Raw genomic sequence first — 19,761 nt, forward strand, 5'->3', positions numbered from 1 at the left:
CACCCCCTGCTGTTATTTTTGAAAGATTTATTCATTTTTACACTCATTTATGTTTATGCTCAGCACAGCTTGAGTCTGAAGGTCAGAAGGCTACTTGTAGAAGTGGGTTCTCTTTGAAAATGGCGTCGGGATTTCAAGAATCTGGAGTTACAAATGATTGTTAACTGCCATGTGAGTGCTGGGAACCAAACCCAGGTCCTCTGCAAAAGCAGTAATTCTTTTCACCACTGAGTTATCTCTCCAGTCCCCAATTGCTATTTTTCCCTGTTGTTTTTCGTTCAATTCAGTAGCTGCCCCTTAAGCAGCTACTGCCCTAATCAGCGACTGTAGTTTTGCAGCCACCAGTAGCAGTTCCGCTGCACTGACCGTGGAGGGCGCTATTCTGTTCCCCAGGCACCAGCTTTATCACAGCCACCAAAGGGGACTTCTTTATCTAGATCTCCATAGAACTCAGGATTCAAAGGTTAAGGTGAAATTCTGCCCGCTCAGAAAGGCTGAATAAAACAGGGCCTCCTTCTGCTCCGTCCCCAATTAAGAACCATAGCTACAGGGCTGGAGAGATGGTTCAGAGGTTAAGAGCACTGGCTGTTTTTCCAGAGGAGCCAGGTTCAAATCCTATCACCCACATGGCAGCTCACACCTGTCTGTCACTCCAGTTCCAGGGCTTCTGACCCTCACACAGATATACAATCAGGCAAAACACCAGTGCACAAAATGTTAAAGCCCTTCTCGCAGCAGGTTACAGCTCTGCTTCCTTCAAGGCTGCTCTTTATGTGGTTGACATCTAGGCCCTAGCCTTCCCAGGGCTTTCTCCTGTTTCACCCACTCCCCAACAAAGCCACCCAGTCCATGGATCTGCCTTGAAAGCCTGTTGCTGTTCCCTGTATTTAAATGTGGGGAGAGGCTGGGGGTGAGCTTCAGTGACAGTGCGCTTGCCTAGCATGCGCTAAATCTTGGGTTGAGTTCCTGCTGTGGCAGAAGAGAAGAGGGGACCATTTAAACCAGATGTGGTGGCACATCTGTGATCTGAGCATTTGAGAGGCGGAAGCAGGAGGATCTTCCATTCAAAGCAAGACCCAGTTACTTGTAGAGTAACTTTGAGGTCGGAGGTACAGAGTGGAACCCTATCTCAAAAAGGCCTATCTCAAGGCCTGGCGATGCACCTCATCGGTAGAGTGCTAGCCTAGAATGACAAGCTGTTGAGTTCTGTATAGAGCACAATAAAAAAAAAAGTAAAAAATAAAACCTACATATATGGCGAAACGGAAGCTCAGAGACTCAGCTTCATCTGCCACGGATGTACAACTGGTCAGAGTCAGAACATAAGCATACACATTTGTCTGAACATGGAACCTCTGTTATTTCCATTCTGTTACCTGGAAAAGATACTTCTGCTGGTATCTCCTGAGGCATCCCCTGCCTCAACTGGCATCATTAATAGATTTTTGCCAATGCAGGATCACAGTGGTTCTTTACCGCAAACCTTGGCAGAGCCTTTATCATACATATATTCATTCATTTCACTTGGACATTGGAACTTAGGTGTTGGGGATCCAGCACTGAACCAGAGACCCGTGGTCCTTGCTCCCTTGAAGCCTGCATTCCAGTTCGAAGACACAGACAACAGGGCTCCGTGCAAGTAAATACCTCTAGTCGCTCCAGATCCCATCAGGAGGTGTGATAAGGGAAGCTGGCCAGGGAGGTTGCTTCAACGGCAGCTCACAACATGTAGGTCTCGACCCCTTTGGGGGCGGAGTGATCCCTTTACAGGGGTCGCCTAAGACCATCAGAAAACACAGATATTTACATTATGATTCATAACAGTAGCAAAATTACAGTTATGAAGCAGCAATGAAGATAATTTTAAGGTTGGGAGTCACCACAACACAGGATGTTAAAGCGTTGGGAAGGTTGAGAACCCCTGGCTTAGAAGGCCAGATCACAGAACCCCTGGTTTAGAAGGCTAGATCACAAACCTTTCTCAGCAAGCCCAGGAAGCCTAGAGGGAGAATGAATATTCTGGACAGGAGGTGGCAGGTGCAAAGGCTGGAGGAGGGAGAGAGTCCCTTGTTTGCAAGGGACAATAAGAGTAAGAAGGCCAGTGTGGGGTGAAGCAGGGTGGCTATGAGCACGCATTCTGTTCGGCAAGCAGAGGAATCCTCACAGTTTTAGATGGGATCTGGACATGAACTTTTCGTATATTAACCTCAATCTGAATCCTACCTCAGTCTCCAGAGTTCTGGGATTATAGGTGTGAGCCAGCGCGCCTGTCTTTAGAATGCTTTAAAATTTCTAAAACATCACAGAGAAGCCCTGTCTTGAAAACAACAACAGCAAAGTTCTGAAACAGAGGGTCGGTATAGGCTACACAGTGAGACTCATATTTCAAAACAAAGCAAGCGGCTTTTGTAGTAGCTTGCCTAAGAAACAAAACAAAAGAAGACAAAACAAACCCCAACACTATTCTGACTGCTGTGTGGGCAACAGACTTGAGAGAAGCTAGAGTGATGGCGGTGGGAGACCGGTGCTAGAGTGATGGCGGTGGGAGACCGGTGCTGCAGGTGTCCCGGTGGAGAGGGCAGTGGTGTGGGCCAGGATGATAGCTGTTTATTGGGATGTGGGCAATGGCTGGCCTGGGAAGGACCAAGGAATTCGTGACTCTGCTTTAAATATATGAAACCCTCAAGTATTGATGCTAGGTAGACACTGCCCACACCACAGGGTTTAGGGTGAAAAGTGAGCTTTGGGGATCATGTCTAGACTCATTCATATAGCCTCTTCTTTCCTTTACATAGTTTTTCTAGAATAGAATCCCAGAAGTAGGATTATTGAGTAAAAAGATATGAGCATTTAAAATTCCCCAGGGCATACTGCCAGATTCGATTTTCAAGGTTGGTATTTATTTAGCGTTAGCAACCAGTAACCATGCATCAATTTAGTACTCTCCGCAGCCTGACATATTGCCATCTTCTCCACCTCCCGATTCATTTTCACTACAATAATTGGCAAAACACGACCACTGGGTTTTTTGAATTGTGTGCGGATTTGCTCATTAGGGAGCGGAGACAGCTCTCCACATGCTTGCCGCCCAATATGATTGTTTCCTGTCTGTCGCTGTCTCAGCTTATTGTTCCCAGTGTGCAAGAGGATGCTCGCCATGGCCTGGTCCTGCTCTGTGCGGTCTGCAAAACCCATTTCCTGATTTTCTTCTGCCCAGCCCCCCCCCTGGCTGCCCCTCCCCCATCTCTCTTGTAGGGACACGTTTCTTCCCCTGCACTGGACCAAAAAAAAAAAATCAGGGTAACTCAGAAACGTATTCTGATTTGTTAAAAATTCCTAGTTGTAGGCAAGGCATGTGTAGCTTGATTCTAGAGTGCTTGCCTATCGTGCATGAGAGCTCCATTTTATCCCTAATGCTACAAAAAAATGTAATGACATCATATAGAATACAGGTGTAAACGCTACATGCCTAAACCAGCTGGCAGACCTATAAAACTAGTTACAAATGAACATCATGGCCACCCCTTGGGAAATGGAAATTTGCTTGAGAAACCTTCCATGTGTCTCTCTGAAGCCACTAACCTCTGGAGCACTGGGATTATAGGTGTGTGCCATGCTTGGCTTGTTTTTGCAATTGCTCTTTCCTTCCTTCCTTCCTTCCTTCCTTCCTTCCTGTCACACGTTGAATTCACACTTGTTGGGCTGCTATGAAGGAGGAATAACCCCCATAGGCTCAGGTATTTGAACACTAGGCTCCCAGTTTGTGGCACTTGTTTGGGGAGGCTTAGGTGGCACGTCCTTCACCACCATGCCTGGCTTATGTGGTCCTGGAGATCGAATTTAGGGCTTCGTGCACGCCAGGCAAACGATCCATCCACTGAGCTACATCCTGAGTCCTCTCGTGTGTCTTCGTAAATTGTAGTTTACCCCTTCTCGTAGAAGCAGCTACTTTTTAAAAAATTTATTTTTACTTTATTTTGCTTTTACTTTATATATGTTTGTGTGAGAATGTTGGATCCACTGTAACTGGAGTTACAAACAGTTGGAGGCTGCCATGTGGTTGCTGGAAGAGCAGCCAGTGCTCTTAACCGCTGAGCCATCTCTCCAGCCCCCACTTTCTCAACTTTTTAACTTTCTATGTATCCCAGGCTACCTTGAACTTGTGATCTTCCCGCCTCTATCCCCCAAATGCTGGGATTACCGGCATGTGACATCATTCCTGACATCAACTTCTAAAAAATTTTTTTTGAGACAGGGTTTCACTATGTAGCCCCTGCTGTCTTGTAACTCTATCTGTAGACCAGGCTGGCTTGGAACTATCTGTAGACCAGGCTGGCTTGGAATTCAGGGATCTGTTTGCAATTAAAGGCGTGAGCCTTATAGTTGTATCTTTTTTTTTTTTTTTTTTTTTTTTTTTTTGGTTTTTCGAGACAGGGTTTCTCTGTGGTTTTGGAGCCTGTCCTGGAACTAGCTCTTGTAGACCAGGCTGGTCTCGAACTCACAGAGATCCGCCTGCCTCTGCCTCCCGAGTGCTGGGATTAAAGGCGTGCGCCACCACCGCCCGGCTATAGTTGTATCTTCATGTACACAATGCTTTTAGTTTTGTTTGGTTTTGGACCTTATGCAAATGGAATCATAGCCTGTGTATTCCTTTGTGTCCTGCTTCTTCTGTGCATGTGCACATGCATGCACATACATGCACGCACACACATGCATGCACACACATGCATGCACATACATGCATGCACATACACACCAATTTGCTGTTTTTTGAGACAGGATCTCCCATACTCTAGGATGGCCTAAAATTCCTTACACAGCTGAGGATGACCTGAATTTCTGATCCTCCTGCCTCCACCTCCTGGGTGCTAGGATTACAGGCATGTACCAATTTGTCTGATTTTATACAGTGTTAGGGATGGAACCCAGGGCTTCATGCACGACAGGCAAGCATTCTACTAAACTGAGCCACATCCTGAGCCTGCTCAGCTTTAGATTCACATGATTCAGATATGCTGCTGTGTGTTGTTGTAGTTGTGGTGATTTTGCTGTGTGTTGTAGTTGTGGCTATTTTTGTATAGTAGTTCATAATTTTTCCATTCTATTTTTTTGTTCTTTTGTTTTGAGAGCCTTAATATATAGCTCAGACTGGATTTGAACTCCTCAGCTTCAGGAATCCTCCTCAGCCTCCAGAGTTGCTGGGACTCCTGCAGCCCTTCGCCATATCCACCTTACCCATTATAGACGACAAGAACAATAACAAAATTGAGGGTTTCACTCTCCAGTCTAGGCTGGCCTAAGTTTCCTCCCCCACCACTACCTTTCAAGTTCTGTGGTTGCAGGGATGTGTCACGATGGCTAGCTCCACTCTGCTCTGGATGGACATTGTACAATGTGAGTCATTGCACGCAATGCGGCTGTCGACAGTTCCTCTGGGAGCCACATGCGTATTCCCCCAGGATGGATATGTGCGGGTGGTACTGCTAGATCTTCAAGATGTGGATCCTGTCAGCATTCAACAGCTGGAAGGGCCGTGGAGTTGGGCAGGGGATGTTCCATCCCCACACACAGAGAATCACAGGAGGGCAGGATGCCCTGGAGAGGCCTACAAAAGGAGTGGGTTCCTTGGGAGCCTGCCAGGCAGGCAGTCATAAAAGGTATTGAGGGAAGCTCTCAGTTGCCAGAACTGAAGTTCCAATGGGCACTGATGAAAAAAGGGGGGGCAGGATGTTTGCTTAGAACATTGTAGAATGAACGCTGGGAGAGGAGAGGTAACCACGGGAGCACGGAGCTGGAGTGGTGGCTCTGCAATAACGGGAATGTGGGCTTGTTGGTTCCAGGCCCAGAGACGGCCCAGCTGATGGCAAGCTCCATGAGAGCGGGCATAGAGTCAGCACTGGGCACGACACCTAGTGCTGTGCCTGGTGTGTAAGTAGGAGCTCATCACACAGGTGCTGAAGAAAGAGTAAAAGAAGGCAATGGAGGGGCAAGTGGGGCCTGGAGCATCCCGGGCGCTTGGTAGATATTAGCACTATTTTCCTCATGGCTCTCTATAATAGGTAGACTAGCCATCTGCTTGTGTTCCATGCCATTCCCTTGGCAAGGATTTCCTAGTGGATATTAGTGGGGTGTGGGACATACCAAGTCCAGTGAAGGTTGCTGGTATGTGTGTGTCCTGAGAAGTCGACGACAACTTTAAAAAGTTGTAAACATAATCAAATGAACTTTAACTGACATGGAGTGTCAACGGGATGAGATCTGTGAAGAGGAGACTCCAATAATAGGAATTGGTTATTATGTGATGTGTGGTATTCTGGGGAGAAAGATGCCTGTGATGAATGTATAATGTGTCACCTGGATCCCCCTCTGCAGTGCTCAGAATGAGAACGGCCCCCACGGACTAATGTATTTGAATGTTTGGTTTCGAAGGGTGGACTCTTTGGGAAAGACTAAATGTGGCCTTGTGGAGAAGATGTGTCACTGGGGGGCAGCCTTCAATGGTTCAAAAAGCCACCAGGCACAGTCTCATAATCTCTTTCTCTCTCTCTTTCTCTCTTCTCTTCCTCCCTCCCTCCCTCCCTCCCTCCCTCCCTCCCTCCCTCCCTCCCTCCCTCCCTCCCTCCCTCCCTCCTTCCCTCCCTCCCTCCTGCTGTAGAGAAGATGTAAGCTCTCGGCTACTACTCCACTGCCCCACTTACCTGCCTGCTGCCATGCTCCCCACCATGATGGGCTTGCACTCACCCTCTGAAACTGCAAGCAAGGTTCCAATGAAATGCTTATAAGTCCATTTAGTCTGGAAGTGCACACATGCCTTGTGCCCAGGGGATTCTTTCTCTTCCCTAATTACTCTGCCAGGACTTGCCTTCGGTGAGATTGCTCAGTAAGGTGAATCCCTAAAAGCATCACTAACTCCTGATGCGGTGGCCACAGGAGTTGTGAGGCTACCACAGCGAAAGCCAGATGCTGAACTGAACTGCAAGGTCCCACTAAGGAAGTACCTGTCATGAGTCCAGCCTCCTCGTCTGTATCACCTCAATTCTATAAAGCTTTTATTTTAAATTAGATTTTATTTAGTGTGTGTTGTACATATGTGAAGAGCAGAGAAAGTCCTGAAAGAATGAAGTCCTCCAAAATCAGTGTTTCTTTTTTCTTTCTTTCTTTCTTTCTTTCTTTCTTTCTTTCTTTCTTTCTTTCTTTCTTCCTTCCTTCCTTCCTTCCTTCCTTCCTTCCTTCCTTCCTTCCTTCCTTCCTTCTTTCTTTCTTTCTTTCTTTCTTTTTTTGGTTTTTTGAGACAGGGTTTAACTGCGCTGGCTGTCCTGGAACTAGCTCTTGTAGACCAGGCTGGCCTTGAACCCAGAGAGATCTGCCTGCCTCTGCCTCCCGAGTGCTGGAATTAAAGGGTGTGCATCACCACTGCCTGGCAAAATCAGGGTTTCTTGTTTGTTTGTTTATTTTCTCCTTCGGATTAATCCCAGGGTTTAGCACATACTAGGCAAGCACTCTTGTCAACTCTGTGTAATGTCATCATGGGGACAGACAGCCATGCCAAGGACTCCAAGGCCTCAGCCCCATGACAGTGGCAAAGCCTTTCCTGTTTGGTTTACTGCGATGGCGAAGCTTCCTTTGTACTCCGAGTATGAGTGTTTATGAATGATAGATCAGTGTGTGCAAAGACTAGCAACTCCAGCTTCCTTCTTAGGGATGTTTAAAGCCTGAAACTGTTTGCAGAGACTTCCTACCAAGACTAGGCAACCCATCCCCTGTGTTGTGTGTAATAAAAGCTTTAAAGTCCGGTTGAGGTGGTAGCAGAATCCCGTGCGGCTCTATCCTCTGTGTACTTGTTTTTATGTCTCAGTCCTTTCCTCAGGCCCTTGATACCTTCGTCAGGACTCCAGGACCCAAACCGCACAGGCCTCAGTCCATATGCTTGGGGTGTACAAGCTACAGGGCACACACAGCTATCAGGGGACAACTTGCAAGGGGAAGTTCTTTCCTTTCACTATGTAGGTCCCAGGGATCAAATTCACATCCATGAGGCTTGGTGGTAGGCCTTTACCCATAGAGCCATCTTGCTGGCCCTTCTAGCCTCAAGCCGAGGGTAGCCCTACCCCTTCCCTTGCCATGTTGGCTTTGTAAGTGGTTTGTAGTTCTGGTGTATCTTGTAGGAAGAGCAAATTGGTGGCATCAGGCGACATAAGCTCGCACTGGGTTCTGGAAAAGACAGAGATGTGGAGCTGCAAGGGCCGCAGCCTTCAAAGACAAAGAACAAATTTATATTAGCACTTGGGGGCAAAGGCAGGTTGTTGGATCTCTGTGAATTTGAGGCCAGCTTCATCTACCCAGTATGTTTCAAGCCAAGCCAGCCACAGCTACATAGTGAGATCATAACTCAAAAGAAGAAAAAGAAAAAAAAAAAAGAAAGATAAAGATAAGCCAGGTAATAAAAATTCCTTTACTTTTCTTCTTTTCTTTCTTTCTTTCTTTCTTTCTTTCTTTCTTTCTTTCTTTTTTCTTTTTTTTTTTTGCTGTTTGGAGACAAGATCTCTCTATGCAATCTGGCCTTGAACCTGGGACCCTCCTACCTCAGCCTCCCAAATGATGGGTCTCCAAGCCTGTGCCACCATGTCTGGCTTTAATGTTCATTTCAGGTGGGACTTGATTGTTCCTACACAGTTGCATGGTGGGACCACATTCTTTGAGAAGCAGAAGTGACTTGGGTCACATGTGGTCTGGGTATTTGGCTCTTGGTTAGTCACTGTAGTCCCCCTTGCTGCGTGGCCCTATTGAGCCAGAGAACAAAGCAGGGACAATGTGGCCCAATCCCCAGTGCTGTACACATCTATGGCTCTTGCCATCTCTGTGAGTGCCTGGACTTGCGTCCTTCAGAGCAAGTCTCGGAACATGAACCACCCACCCAGATACCCTTAGGCCTAAGGTATATCCATCTGGGCATGCTTCTGAAGATATTGTGGGTCATTTGTTTGTTGGGTGTTCTCAGGGTTTGTGAGCACCGACTGCAATGTATGCGAGCCCCTCATGAAACTGAGGGAAGACGTGAGTAAACTTTCGAGCTTATGGCTTTAGTAGAACATAACAATCACTGTTTTAGGTCTGGAACTCGAGCCTAGCGGTAAAGTCCTTGCCTAGCCTATGTAAAGCCCTGGGATTGATCGGAAGCAGAAAACGAACAAGAAACCCTGATTTTGGAGGCCTTGCAGCTGAGCCGAGCGTTTAGTCTCTACCAGCTCTGCTATGGCTAATCCCTTAGCTGTGTGCGTATGATGATAACGGTCTTTCCAGCACTGAAGGGCTGCTTCTGTTGACTCCCTGCTTGTGCCAGATGCCCAATGAATGGCCCCTTGACATCCGAGGACATCTGCCCTCCTTTCCTGCTTCTTGAGTACATTCTGCTTCACAAAACTTGTCTCCATAGTTGACATGTTGTGAACGGGTCGAACGGGTTGGTTCAGTGCCATTTGTGTGGCGAGTAAAACCAAAGCATGAACTGGACCTGCTCCTGAATTGGGGCTTTGATCTGTGCAGCACAAGCAAGGGAGGAAGCAGAAGGTGGTTTTAACAGAAAAAGTTTATTCCAAGAAGACACAAACAGCTCTAGCTCTAGAAAGAACACAGTTCAATTGCTGGCAGCAAGCCAGTAAGGAATCTTGAAAGAAACAAAACAAAACAACCAAAGAAAAGAAACACAAGAAACCACCTTTGTAATATCACCCCACAGAGGACTCCCTTCTAGTTTGCGATGGAATTCTCCAAAGACAAGGTTTGCCATCTCTCCTAGTTACTGCTTCTCCTGGAGTTGGAATTCAAGACGTAGTCCCATCCCTGGGGGTGGGCATTAGCCCTACCTTTCAGTGTAGCCCATCACTCTGCACATTCCCACCTGGAATTGTCTTCAGGGCACAGCGGACCCGGGAGCACGGACTGCAGCACTAACTCTACCCAACTCTATGGGGTCTGCTGCACAATAGGTTGTTCCTTGTCCTTGCTCTGCTTCTGGGTCCAAGGCACAGCCCTCCTTTCCTTCCCTTCCTAACTCTGCAAACCCTAAAGAAAAGGCAGAAATGAACCACTTCATGGGAACTCTGAAAAAGGAAACCCTGAAAATTACTCGAGTCTGATGTTTGAAAATTTAGGTTTCAGGAAATGAGTGGATCCCTGGGCTCAAATGACAGAAGTTAAGCTAAAGGGCCAGAGACGTGCATCTGTTGAGCTAGAAAAGATGACACTTCTGTCCCAGTAACTGAGTCCACATGCAATAATCTCCTGGCTCTGTGGATGCTGCCTGCCCAGGAATGACATAGAGGAGTTCTTTAAAGGGCTCCATGCGAGAGGAGCCAGCCCAAGCCAATGCGAAGAAGCTCTCAGAGGACAGGAAGAGAGATGCCTCAGGATCCCCCGCTATTTCCTTCCTTGACCAGTTTCGTTAGATCTGGTCCTGGACCAGAGGACCAGTGAGAGCGCTGTATATATGGTGCATGTGCTCAGGTGTGATTCACAGCCAGGTGCAGAAAACACGCACACAGGTGCACGCTTTCGCAGTACACCGCAATTCACACACGGTAAGTGTGAGAACTGTGAATCTGAACTCCAGTTTCTGAAAGCGTGAGAGAGTGGGATGAGAGCAGGGTAGCCGGAGAAGTGAAGGAAACAGGATGTGATGTGTCGGATGCCCATCGGTTGGAGGGATGCAATGAAGCACTTTAGCCGATGGGGATTCAGGAGGCTGGAGACACTGTGGCACAGATACTTCCTGTACCCCATAGGTTCCTTGCTGGGGTTCCATGCTGTCTAGTGCTAGGTCTCAATTGTATTAGGACAGAGATATGTGTGTATTATGGGTTTTAAAACCAGGCTGTGGAACCAGGAAGTTGGTGGTTTTTCCAGGAAATTGTAAACTGAACTGGACTCTTAGGGTGTATGCTATCAGACTTTTGAATGACAGCACCCTAAACTGGTGACAGCAGTGTGGGATATGACCAGATGGCCCAAGACAGGGAGAGCAAGGACAGGACAAAAGACCTAAGGAAACATTCCTACCACCTTACCCCAACCTTGGGCAAATAGAGGCACAATGAATGGGCTAGAAATAAGGTGTTCTCTATCAAAATAATTAGTGACAGTGGGACATAGAGAAAGACTGTCACATGCAGCCCCCCCGCCACCTCTTCGCGTCCTGATGTGAGCAGACCGGTTTCATGGTACAGCGTATGTGAGGCAGTGAGCGACAGCCTCTGGTACAAGACTCAACCTAAAAAACCTTCTTAGAAGCCTGGCAGTGGTGGCTTCTAGCACTCTGGAGGCAGAGGCAGGCAGATCTCTGTGAGTTCAAGGCCAGCCTGGTCTACAAGAGCTAGTTCCAGGACAAGCCTCAAAGCTACAGAGGAAGCCCTGTCTCGAAAAACAAAAACAAAAACAAAACAAAACAAAACAAAAACCCGTCTTCTAGTATTATATTTATCTATTTGTGTGTGTGTGTGTGTGTGTGTGTGTGTGTGTGTGTGTATCATGCTTACAGAGGTCAGAGGATAATTTGCAGGGGTTCTCTCCTTTCACTACGTGGGTTCCACTCAAACTTAGATCCCATTGATCATCAGGCTTGGTGGCAGACACCTTTACGTGCTGATTTTTCATGCCAGCCCTCGTCCACTTTTCACAATGGGGACGGTCAAAAAATGGTAGTGTGGATCGGGGGTCAGCCTTGCATGGTCTGTGAGCTGAGAATGGTTTTCAGATGTTCCAAAGGTGTAAAACGAGTGAATGAACAATCAGCCACAAGAAAGAATCTGCCACAAAAACCATAGATGACCCACAAAGACTAAAACAATTTCTCTCAGGCCCTTTGAAGGGGAAGTTCATTGATTTCCTGAAACGATGGGAAAATCCCAGCAGTCTCTGGTGAGAGAAGCCTTTGAGTCTAGGAAGGGAAACCAGAAGAGATCCAAGAGAAATGGGCACATGGAAGTAACTGGAGATATTGCTCAGGATGACTAGCCCGGCCCTCAAGGTGTAGTGCCCAAAAGTGCACAGGACAGTGAGGTATGTGTGATTTAGGAAAGAGGCCTGAGATGGCTAAAGTAAGAGCACAGGAAGGAATACTGGGCAAAGAATGTTCTGGAAAAGAAATCATATGTAGAGATAAGTACTGATTAGGGAACTCTTGTTCTTATCTGATCAGATAGAGATGGAATTTGAGCCCAGGGATTGGCAAAATGTCAGGTCAGGTGAAGTTTCTAGAATACAATTGAATAGCTCATAAGCATATAACAGTCTAAAGATTTCTCAAAAAGATTAGGAAGGTAAGGTTCTAGTAAATTCTAGGAAAGCTAACACTGGTTTGCCCTACTTTAAATAAAAGCAAGTACAAAAAAAAATCACACTAATAAGTAATTAAAGACCTAAAGGAGCAAACGACAAGAGGGGTCTGTTTAGTTTTGTTTCTCCAAAAAAGCCCCTAGAAGATTCCCTTACACAGGGAAGCTTTCCTACTAAAAAAGGAAATTTGCTCTATATAAATTCATCCTCCCACAGCTTTTAGGGGAAACATCCACTGTACAAAGTAGGGCACAGATAGCAAACATGGAGGGAAATGATTTTCTAAACTAAAAACCAGATTTTCTTTGGATTCATTAACTGAAGAACAAGCGTTCCTTTTAAAGCATATAGATTTTTTTTCTCTGAAATACCTGGGAAATTAATGAGCCAGACAAGTAGAAGCCAGTCATGGGTCCTTCATAAATATAATGATTTAAATGATAAAACATTCATCCCAGAGGCAGGCAACCTAGAATTGAGGCTGGGCCCTGCCTCAGACTCATTGTGTGACCTGCGGCAAGCCGTTTGACCCATCTGGGCCTTAATTTCCTCTATGAAATGAGGGAGATTGGTCCCTTTCAGCTCTTACACTCTGTGATTATAGGTAAATATAGAAATAAGAGAGATACAACAATCTAGAAATAAGAAATTCTCTTCCCAAAGTAAGCCTTGGAGTCAGTAGAAAAAAGTAGCAATGAAAGATAAGAAAAAGAATAAAATTTTAACTGCTAGCCAGAGTAAATATATCTCATTTAAAAATTAATGAAAATGTAATTTACAGTTGATCAGAAAACATCAGAACATACATGTTGGTATTTCTTCACCAGCACACACACGGAGGAGGAATGGCTTTGACGTGACCACAATGCTGTATTGGCATGCAGAACATTTTATAAAACTGGACATAGAAAATCTCAAGACCACATACGGAATAAATTTCTATAAAGCTTAGCATTACAAAGAGGCTGAGAGGGGTTAACTGGTTGTTCTGGTTTAGGTGTTTGTTTCCCTGTAGGGGGGATCACTACTATCAAATGCCACACTTTAGCCTTCGGGCAGAGCCTCAGAAGCAAATCCATTTCTGCAAGAGCCCTCCTAGAGAACAATCACGGCGGTGAGGACGTTCATTTAAGGACTGGTCCTACCAAATGCAACCATCACCACCACCACCACAGGTTTTGTTGTTGTTGTTACTATTTTAAAATCCCAAACCAGGCCAGATGGGCCTGATTCAATCTGGCACTTTCTTAATGCCAGACAAATGTGTAGCGGAGCAAGAAGATGCTAGACATGCTTCTTTGCCAGAGATTGGACTGCTAACTGTAACTAACGGTCAGAAAGGTAACCTGTTGCAGAGAGGCGTGGCTCTGGCGATTCAGAGGACTTAAAAGGTGTGACACCTCTCTCTCTGTCTCTCCCCCTCCTTCTCTCATATGTTGCTCTTGGTGATTCCAAGACCATCCTTTGAGAACCAGTGGCCTAGATTTGGGCCTTTACCAAACAAAGGTATATATTTATTTCACACAGTCTTCATTAGGCAAATTTCTTTTTTGCTAAACTTATTAAAGTGCCTCCAACATGTGTTCAAAAACCACTCGCAACCATAGTCCTTTACAAACTGATTTCAAAGTGTTTTAAAATAGTTGACTTGCTTGTTTCAAGTCACGTGAAAGTCATCACACTGTCTGCTGACTTATGACAAAGGCACTGTTTTGTACCTCTTTCCTACTCGCTTGTCCTCTTAAATCCTTCCTATCTTGGTCACTTAGAGCTGAATACATGCAAAGGCATTAGGGACTGGGGCTCTGCTTTAGAAAAGGTCTCATTCTCACACCAAGCTGGAGTCATAGCACACCACAGAGACGAACGGCAGGAGGGGTAGTGGAGGCCTGTGCTTAGTAACTAGGCCTCCACGCAATTTAATAATCACCACTGATACTGGACGACTGACATCGGTAAGAAGTGGACTCGGTAGAGTCACCTTGCACAAACAGGACACACTTCACAAACTTGTTAAATCTTTGTGTCTTTTACCTAAGTGGTAAGTAGTATTAATACCGTTTACACAAACATGTTAATGTACAATAGGAGTGCTTGATCTAGGCCTTCTCAGAGGCTTGTAAGTAGCTTTTTCTCAGAATCCCTTGGTAGGAAAATAGCACAGGGTTATCTAGATAATTGACCAGCAGCTACTAACTCCAATGATTCCAGGAGAAGACCAGAGGTTCTATACTCTGGAGTCAGCTGTCAGGGAGTCTGGTCTTTCCACGGTGAAAAAGAACTTGTACAACTAGGTGACGCCTAACATTCTGCAAGGACTTCATTCCTTTGGCTTAAGGCTGTTCCCCTGTTAAAATGCAAGCAACCCTCGAAAAAGGTAGCATGAAGCCTCCCAGTCTCAGAGTCAATGAATTCATCCCTTTCCTGAGAGCATGTTTTTCTTAGGAGGAGAACGAAGTAGGAGGCACTGAGGAGAATCGGTGCTGGGCCACAAGGACTACAAGGGAGAAGGGAGCAGAAAGAGCAAACAGAAGGCCACACGGGCAGACCTCAACTTCCTGTTGAAGTTCTCTGGCCCTCGTGCTCCTCCTGAACGGGGCGCTAACTTGCCAGCTGAAATGTTTGTGATAATACTGAAGATTCTTTAACGCATACAAAGGCTGCTGGCAACCAATGGAAAAACAGCAAGAAAACATTTGGCGCAAAACCTGCCCCCAAATCAGAACTACACTCAGAGGAAGAAAGAGCAACTCATACTACTTTACAGAGCGCAAATCACAGGGCCGTGGCAAGGGTAAGGCACTGGCGGGGGCCTTGAGAGTGGGCGTCTCCCCAATCGCCTCACCCTAATCCTGGCCCTGGCAAATCATAGCAAAGGAAAAGCTCACCATTGTGCCACAGACTTGGCAAACACAGAGGGCGGAAGTAGTGAGCAACAGAGCACTGAGTGGTACCGAGTCTTTTTCCTGACTGGTTCGGAGGTGAGGAGGGGGTCGGGTGCCTGGGGAGATCTGCTCAGAGTGACAGGTACACAGAGATGACAACTGGATCTCTGTTGTCTTGATGACGTAGATGCCAGGCAGAATGCTTGTTGGGGGAACCCTGGAGATTTGCCCGTCTTTGTACATTCAAGGTCATTTTTTTCCAGATCAACCTTGTGGTCGTGAGGCTACTGTGAATGAACTGGCTGCCTGAGGCCTTGACTCCTTTGTGGCTGAGCTGCTGGTCTCCTCGGTGCAGTTCCTGGGTGTTAGGACTGAAAGACAAGCTGGAGCCAGGAGGGAGAGAGAGGCCCAGGCAGGCCAATAGTACAGGCAATGGGGAGGATCCACAAGCAAAGCCAGCCTTTGTATTAAGACCAACATGCTCTCTGGCACTCACATCTGAACCACAAATACATAGCCACCAAATGCAAAGCACGTAGGTACACATTAACTGCCTCTGGGGGGTCTCCCCCCACCCTTGACTGGACCAAAGCTCTTCTAACAGGGCCACCTGCCACTGAGGGCTGGAGCTGGAGGAAAACAAGGGGATAGGAAGAGCCTGAAGCAGAGGCTGACCACCTGAACCCCCTTTCATTTCCCCCCGACTCACTGTGTGTGCCATCCTTAGAGGTCCCTCTCTTTCTTTCCGTGTGCCGTGTGTCACAGCAGCCTCAGCAACCTCCCTGAGACTTTCCTGAAAGGGGTCCCCCTCCCAATCCAGCCTCCTGGGCAGCACACATTGTCCTCAGGGGAGAGAGATTATGATAATAGGGACAGGAGAGCGGTTAAGTATTCAGAAAGATGCTTGGTGCTGTGCTAATCAATGACTGTTTTTAGTTACTATTATTATTTAACAATCAGGTTGTTTGCGTAGGACTAGGTCTACTCCCTGCCAAGCCTGGAGGGACAGAACGACTACTCCCAGTCCAAAGTGTTTCCTCTGACTGTAAAGTCTCTGCCCCAAATCTCTTGTGCTAGTTGGGCTTCTGGGGGTCATAGTGACGAGGAAATGTTCTAAACATTCCAGGCATACAGAGTCGTATAGAGGAGAGCAGGGGTTCAGGTCACTGAAACAACCTCAAGCAGTCTAAGCATTCAGTTTAGAATCTTTTGGGGGGAACCTCCAGAGGTAGCAAGATGAGGGGAGAGGCCAAACCCATGAGAAGGAACAAACAAGACACTTCAAATAAATCATCAGCAAAAGTAGCAAGCCCTATACAGTTTCATATGCTCAAACTTTAGAATTCAGTGATTGATTCATAACGGTTCTGTGGAGCAGACCCAGGGAACTTTTTCTCCTGATAGGCAGAAGCAAGGGCACTCCACTCCTTCATTTTCCTACAGAGGAGAACGCCTCTGTCTTTTGGAATTTTGAGTTAAGTCAGGTGTGGTAGTTATGTATAAACCAAGGCCAAGACTGAAGTCAGGGTCTCAATATGGAGCCTTGGCTTCCTGGAACTACCTATGTAGATCAGGCTGGCTTCAAACTCACAGAAGTCTGCCTGTCTCCATCTCCCAGGTGCGGTGGTTCAAAGTGTATATCCCGCATTCCCGTCTGACTCATGAAACTTGGCTTAGAAGATCTTCATGTTAAATGGTTTAAGCGCTTTCAGAGTTCCCCTAACTGTTGATTATTTAAGTGGCTTCTTTCTAGACCCGAGAGGGAAGTGCTAGCTGGAAGAGAGCTGGCGAGCTTGAGCTCTTTCCATTTGTCTAGAATTAGACCAATCGGAACTAGAGCCACCCAAGCAAGGACCTCAGCCTAGGATTTCTACGCCAGAGACCCGAGTCCTCTCAGTACTCGGGGTAGTTTTGCAGCCACTTTGCCTTGCTGGAGTGTGGGCAGTAGAGCTAACAGTTTGCTTCTCATTGGTGAGGAGTGTGACCTATCAAAATGGAGATATGCTTGTCCCTGGACTCCTTACTGCTTCCTCCGGGAGACTGAGCAAGGAATCTTTTAGGGCAGGGAGTGCGGGCGATGAGTCAAAGCCCATTTTTGTTTGTTTGTTTTTGCAAAGCACACTACAAGTTCAGTTCCTTTGGGCCCTTTGGGGGCAGAAGACAAAGAACTTCCCAACACTGGCCAGCAGGTTCTCTGTTCAGTGCTTTGCTCAGCTTGTCCTCAGCTCTCGGAGAGCAGGTGCTCTTGCAATACTTACAAAGTCGAGTTGACAAGAACAGCCTGTGCCTGTTGCCTTTGGAAGGGAAGGGGTAATTGTGATTGTTTTGGAACTCTTTCAGTATCCTCTTTATCCTAGCTGCTCCCCCCGCCCCCCTGCCGCGGCAAGCTGAAAGTTGGCCAAACAGCAGTACCTAAATGGCAAAACGTAGCCTTCTTGAATTATGGGCTGTCTTTTTGATTTCACGTAGATCTTTTTCAGTCTACAGGTTCTTGATCTTTGAAACAGAGTCAGATTTCCTTGACACAAAACCCAAAGAACCACAAAAAGCACACTCTGAATCGAACGGTGTGGGGCAAGGTACATTTCCGTTCTACTTCTGGAGCCTCGGATGATGCCAGTCCTTCGCCTAATTACTTCCTGTAATGAATGTTACATGCGAGTGAAATGAGAGTTCTTGGAGTCTACAACATGAGCTTGGCACAGATCCTGGCTACCCACATTGACAGACACTCGAAAGACCTCAAGGCGTGCATGCGAGTTACCTTGGCTAGATGCAAGCGAACAAATGTCCCGTTCGTTTGCAGAGCTTGGCTCAGCCAAAGCCACCCAGTCCCATCTTTTCTAGCTAATGGGGGAGGGGGGAAATCCTAGAAGTTTATTGAAACTCATCACCCTGATCTCCGCATAGACAATCAAACTGAAAAAGGCATGGAGTTTTAGACAGTCACACTCATGTTTGCACCACAGAAGCCATCTAATCAACCCCATGCTGAAATTAGTGCACGCCTCCTGCAGAGTTCTCTCTGGGGTTGAGGAGGCCTCGGTGTCTGTCTGGGTCTTCACATAGGGCCATCAAAGCCACCCCAGGAGAGGAGATAATCAGCAGTGGGATTGGTGCCTCTGTCCCCAGCCCTGGTTTGGAAGGTCCCCGATCTATTCTCCCACCGTGCCTTTCAGCAACAGGAGCCAATGGACAAAACAGCCAGGACATTGAAAAAGGTGGCATACGGGCTCTCAAATCTGAGGATCTCTTCTTAATGGACAACGCTGGGAGAATCTAAGAAGAACACCGATGTTCAGCCATGGTAAGCATGGAAACGCAGATGGCCTGAAGCCTATCAGAGTGCCTGGGGAACGCAGGTGTGTTGTGTTGGCCTCTCTGCTGTCCAGAGTGTGAGTTAATGTCAAAGACAGAATGTTTTGTCATTCCTGTGGTTGGTCCCTTTCTGAAGCCCTCTATCTTTCCCCTGCTCTCCTCAGACCTAGTGAATAAGAAGCAGGGCTTAGGTACTGGGGCTTTCAGTGGGTTCATAGTCTTTTGAGAACTGCGCAATGATTCTTCGAGCCAGAGGGTTCGTGGTCTTGAGCAGCTCAGCCGCTGAGGGGCGGGTCCTAGGAGTTGCCTTACTTCCCTTCTTCTGGAGCAGGGCCTTGAAATCATCATTTCTGCCAGCGTCTAGGCAGGCACTGCCACTTGCCCCTGTGGCAGCAGCAGACTCAGTGGTGGGAGAATCAGCTGTGTTCTTCACTGGTGAGTGGGAGCTGGGTCTGCTGCCTGGGAAGCCCTCCCCAGGCTCTTTCCAGCCCAGGAGCTTTCTTTTGGACCTAAACGAAGGAAAGACTGGTCTGAGCGAAGTCAGGGAATTCAGGGAGCAGACAGCTAGCAAAGCTCTGAAGAACTGACAACCAGGGATGTGCTCAAGATCATGCATATGACAGCCCCGTGCTCCCAAGCCCCTTGGGGGCCCCTCTGTTCCCCACATGCTTTTCAATGGCCACAACTAGAGTCACTTGCCCTATGCTACAGGTTCAGTCCTTCTCAGATCTGAGATCAAGAACAAACGTAAAGGGTCAAGACCAGGAGCTCAGTGACTGAATCAAGACAGCTAGGGATGTGGAACTGATTTGAGCTGCTGCTCCAGCTCCAGTAACTGGGCTCGTGGATCCAGGTACCTCATTACAAGCCCCTGCCTCATGTCCCAATGCCCACCTCTGTTCCCCCTCTGCCTGAGTCCCTGCTCTCATATGTTGTCCGGTGCTCTGTATCACCTAGTGACAGAATTCTGTGGTACAAGAAGTTCCATGAAGGGTTAAATGTCTCTCTCTGCAGATAGAGCTGTGAGGCAGCAGATGGAGACACAATAGGCCAAGCAGTTGCTAGGAGACGAGGGGCCTCTCTCAGCACCTGGTCCTCCCCTCCTCCCCCGCTTCAACCAAAGATATCAGTGAATTTGAGATGTGAGGCCCCAGACTGTGCTCACATACGTAGGTAGGTACTGAACTGAATCTCCAGTTGCAATTCCAGCGGCTGCTCAGAGGCAGCA

General features: G+C 47.1%; 1 protein-coding gene across 1 annotated transcript in view; it reads right to left on the reverse strand.

Annotated features, from left to right (window-relative positions):
• Positions 1-11,458: 11,458 nt before the first annotated feature.
• The window catches only part of LOC121445187 (NHS-like protein 2), a 96,406-nt gene continuing 88,103 nt past the window's right edge, over positions 11,459-19,761 (reverse strand). The window contains exon 5 of the mRNA XM_041647192.1: positions 11,459-19,042. Within this exon, the coding sequence (XP_041503126.1) occupies positions 18,721-19,042 (322 nt within the window). The 3' untranslated portion in view covers positions 11,459-18,720. The remainder of the gene's footprint in view (positions 19,043-19,761) is intronic.

Source organism: Microtus oregoni, unplaced genomic scaffold, assembly GCF_018167655.1.
Source record: "Microtus oregoni isolate MIOR12 unplaced genomic scaffold, Mior012 000163F_ref0000286, whole genome shotgun sequence".
NCBI lineage: Eukaryota > Metazoa > Chordata > Mammalia > Rodentia > Cricetidae > Microtus > Microtus oregoni.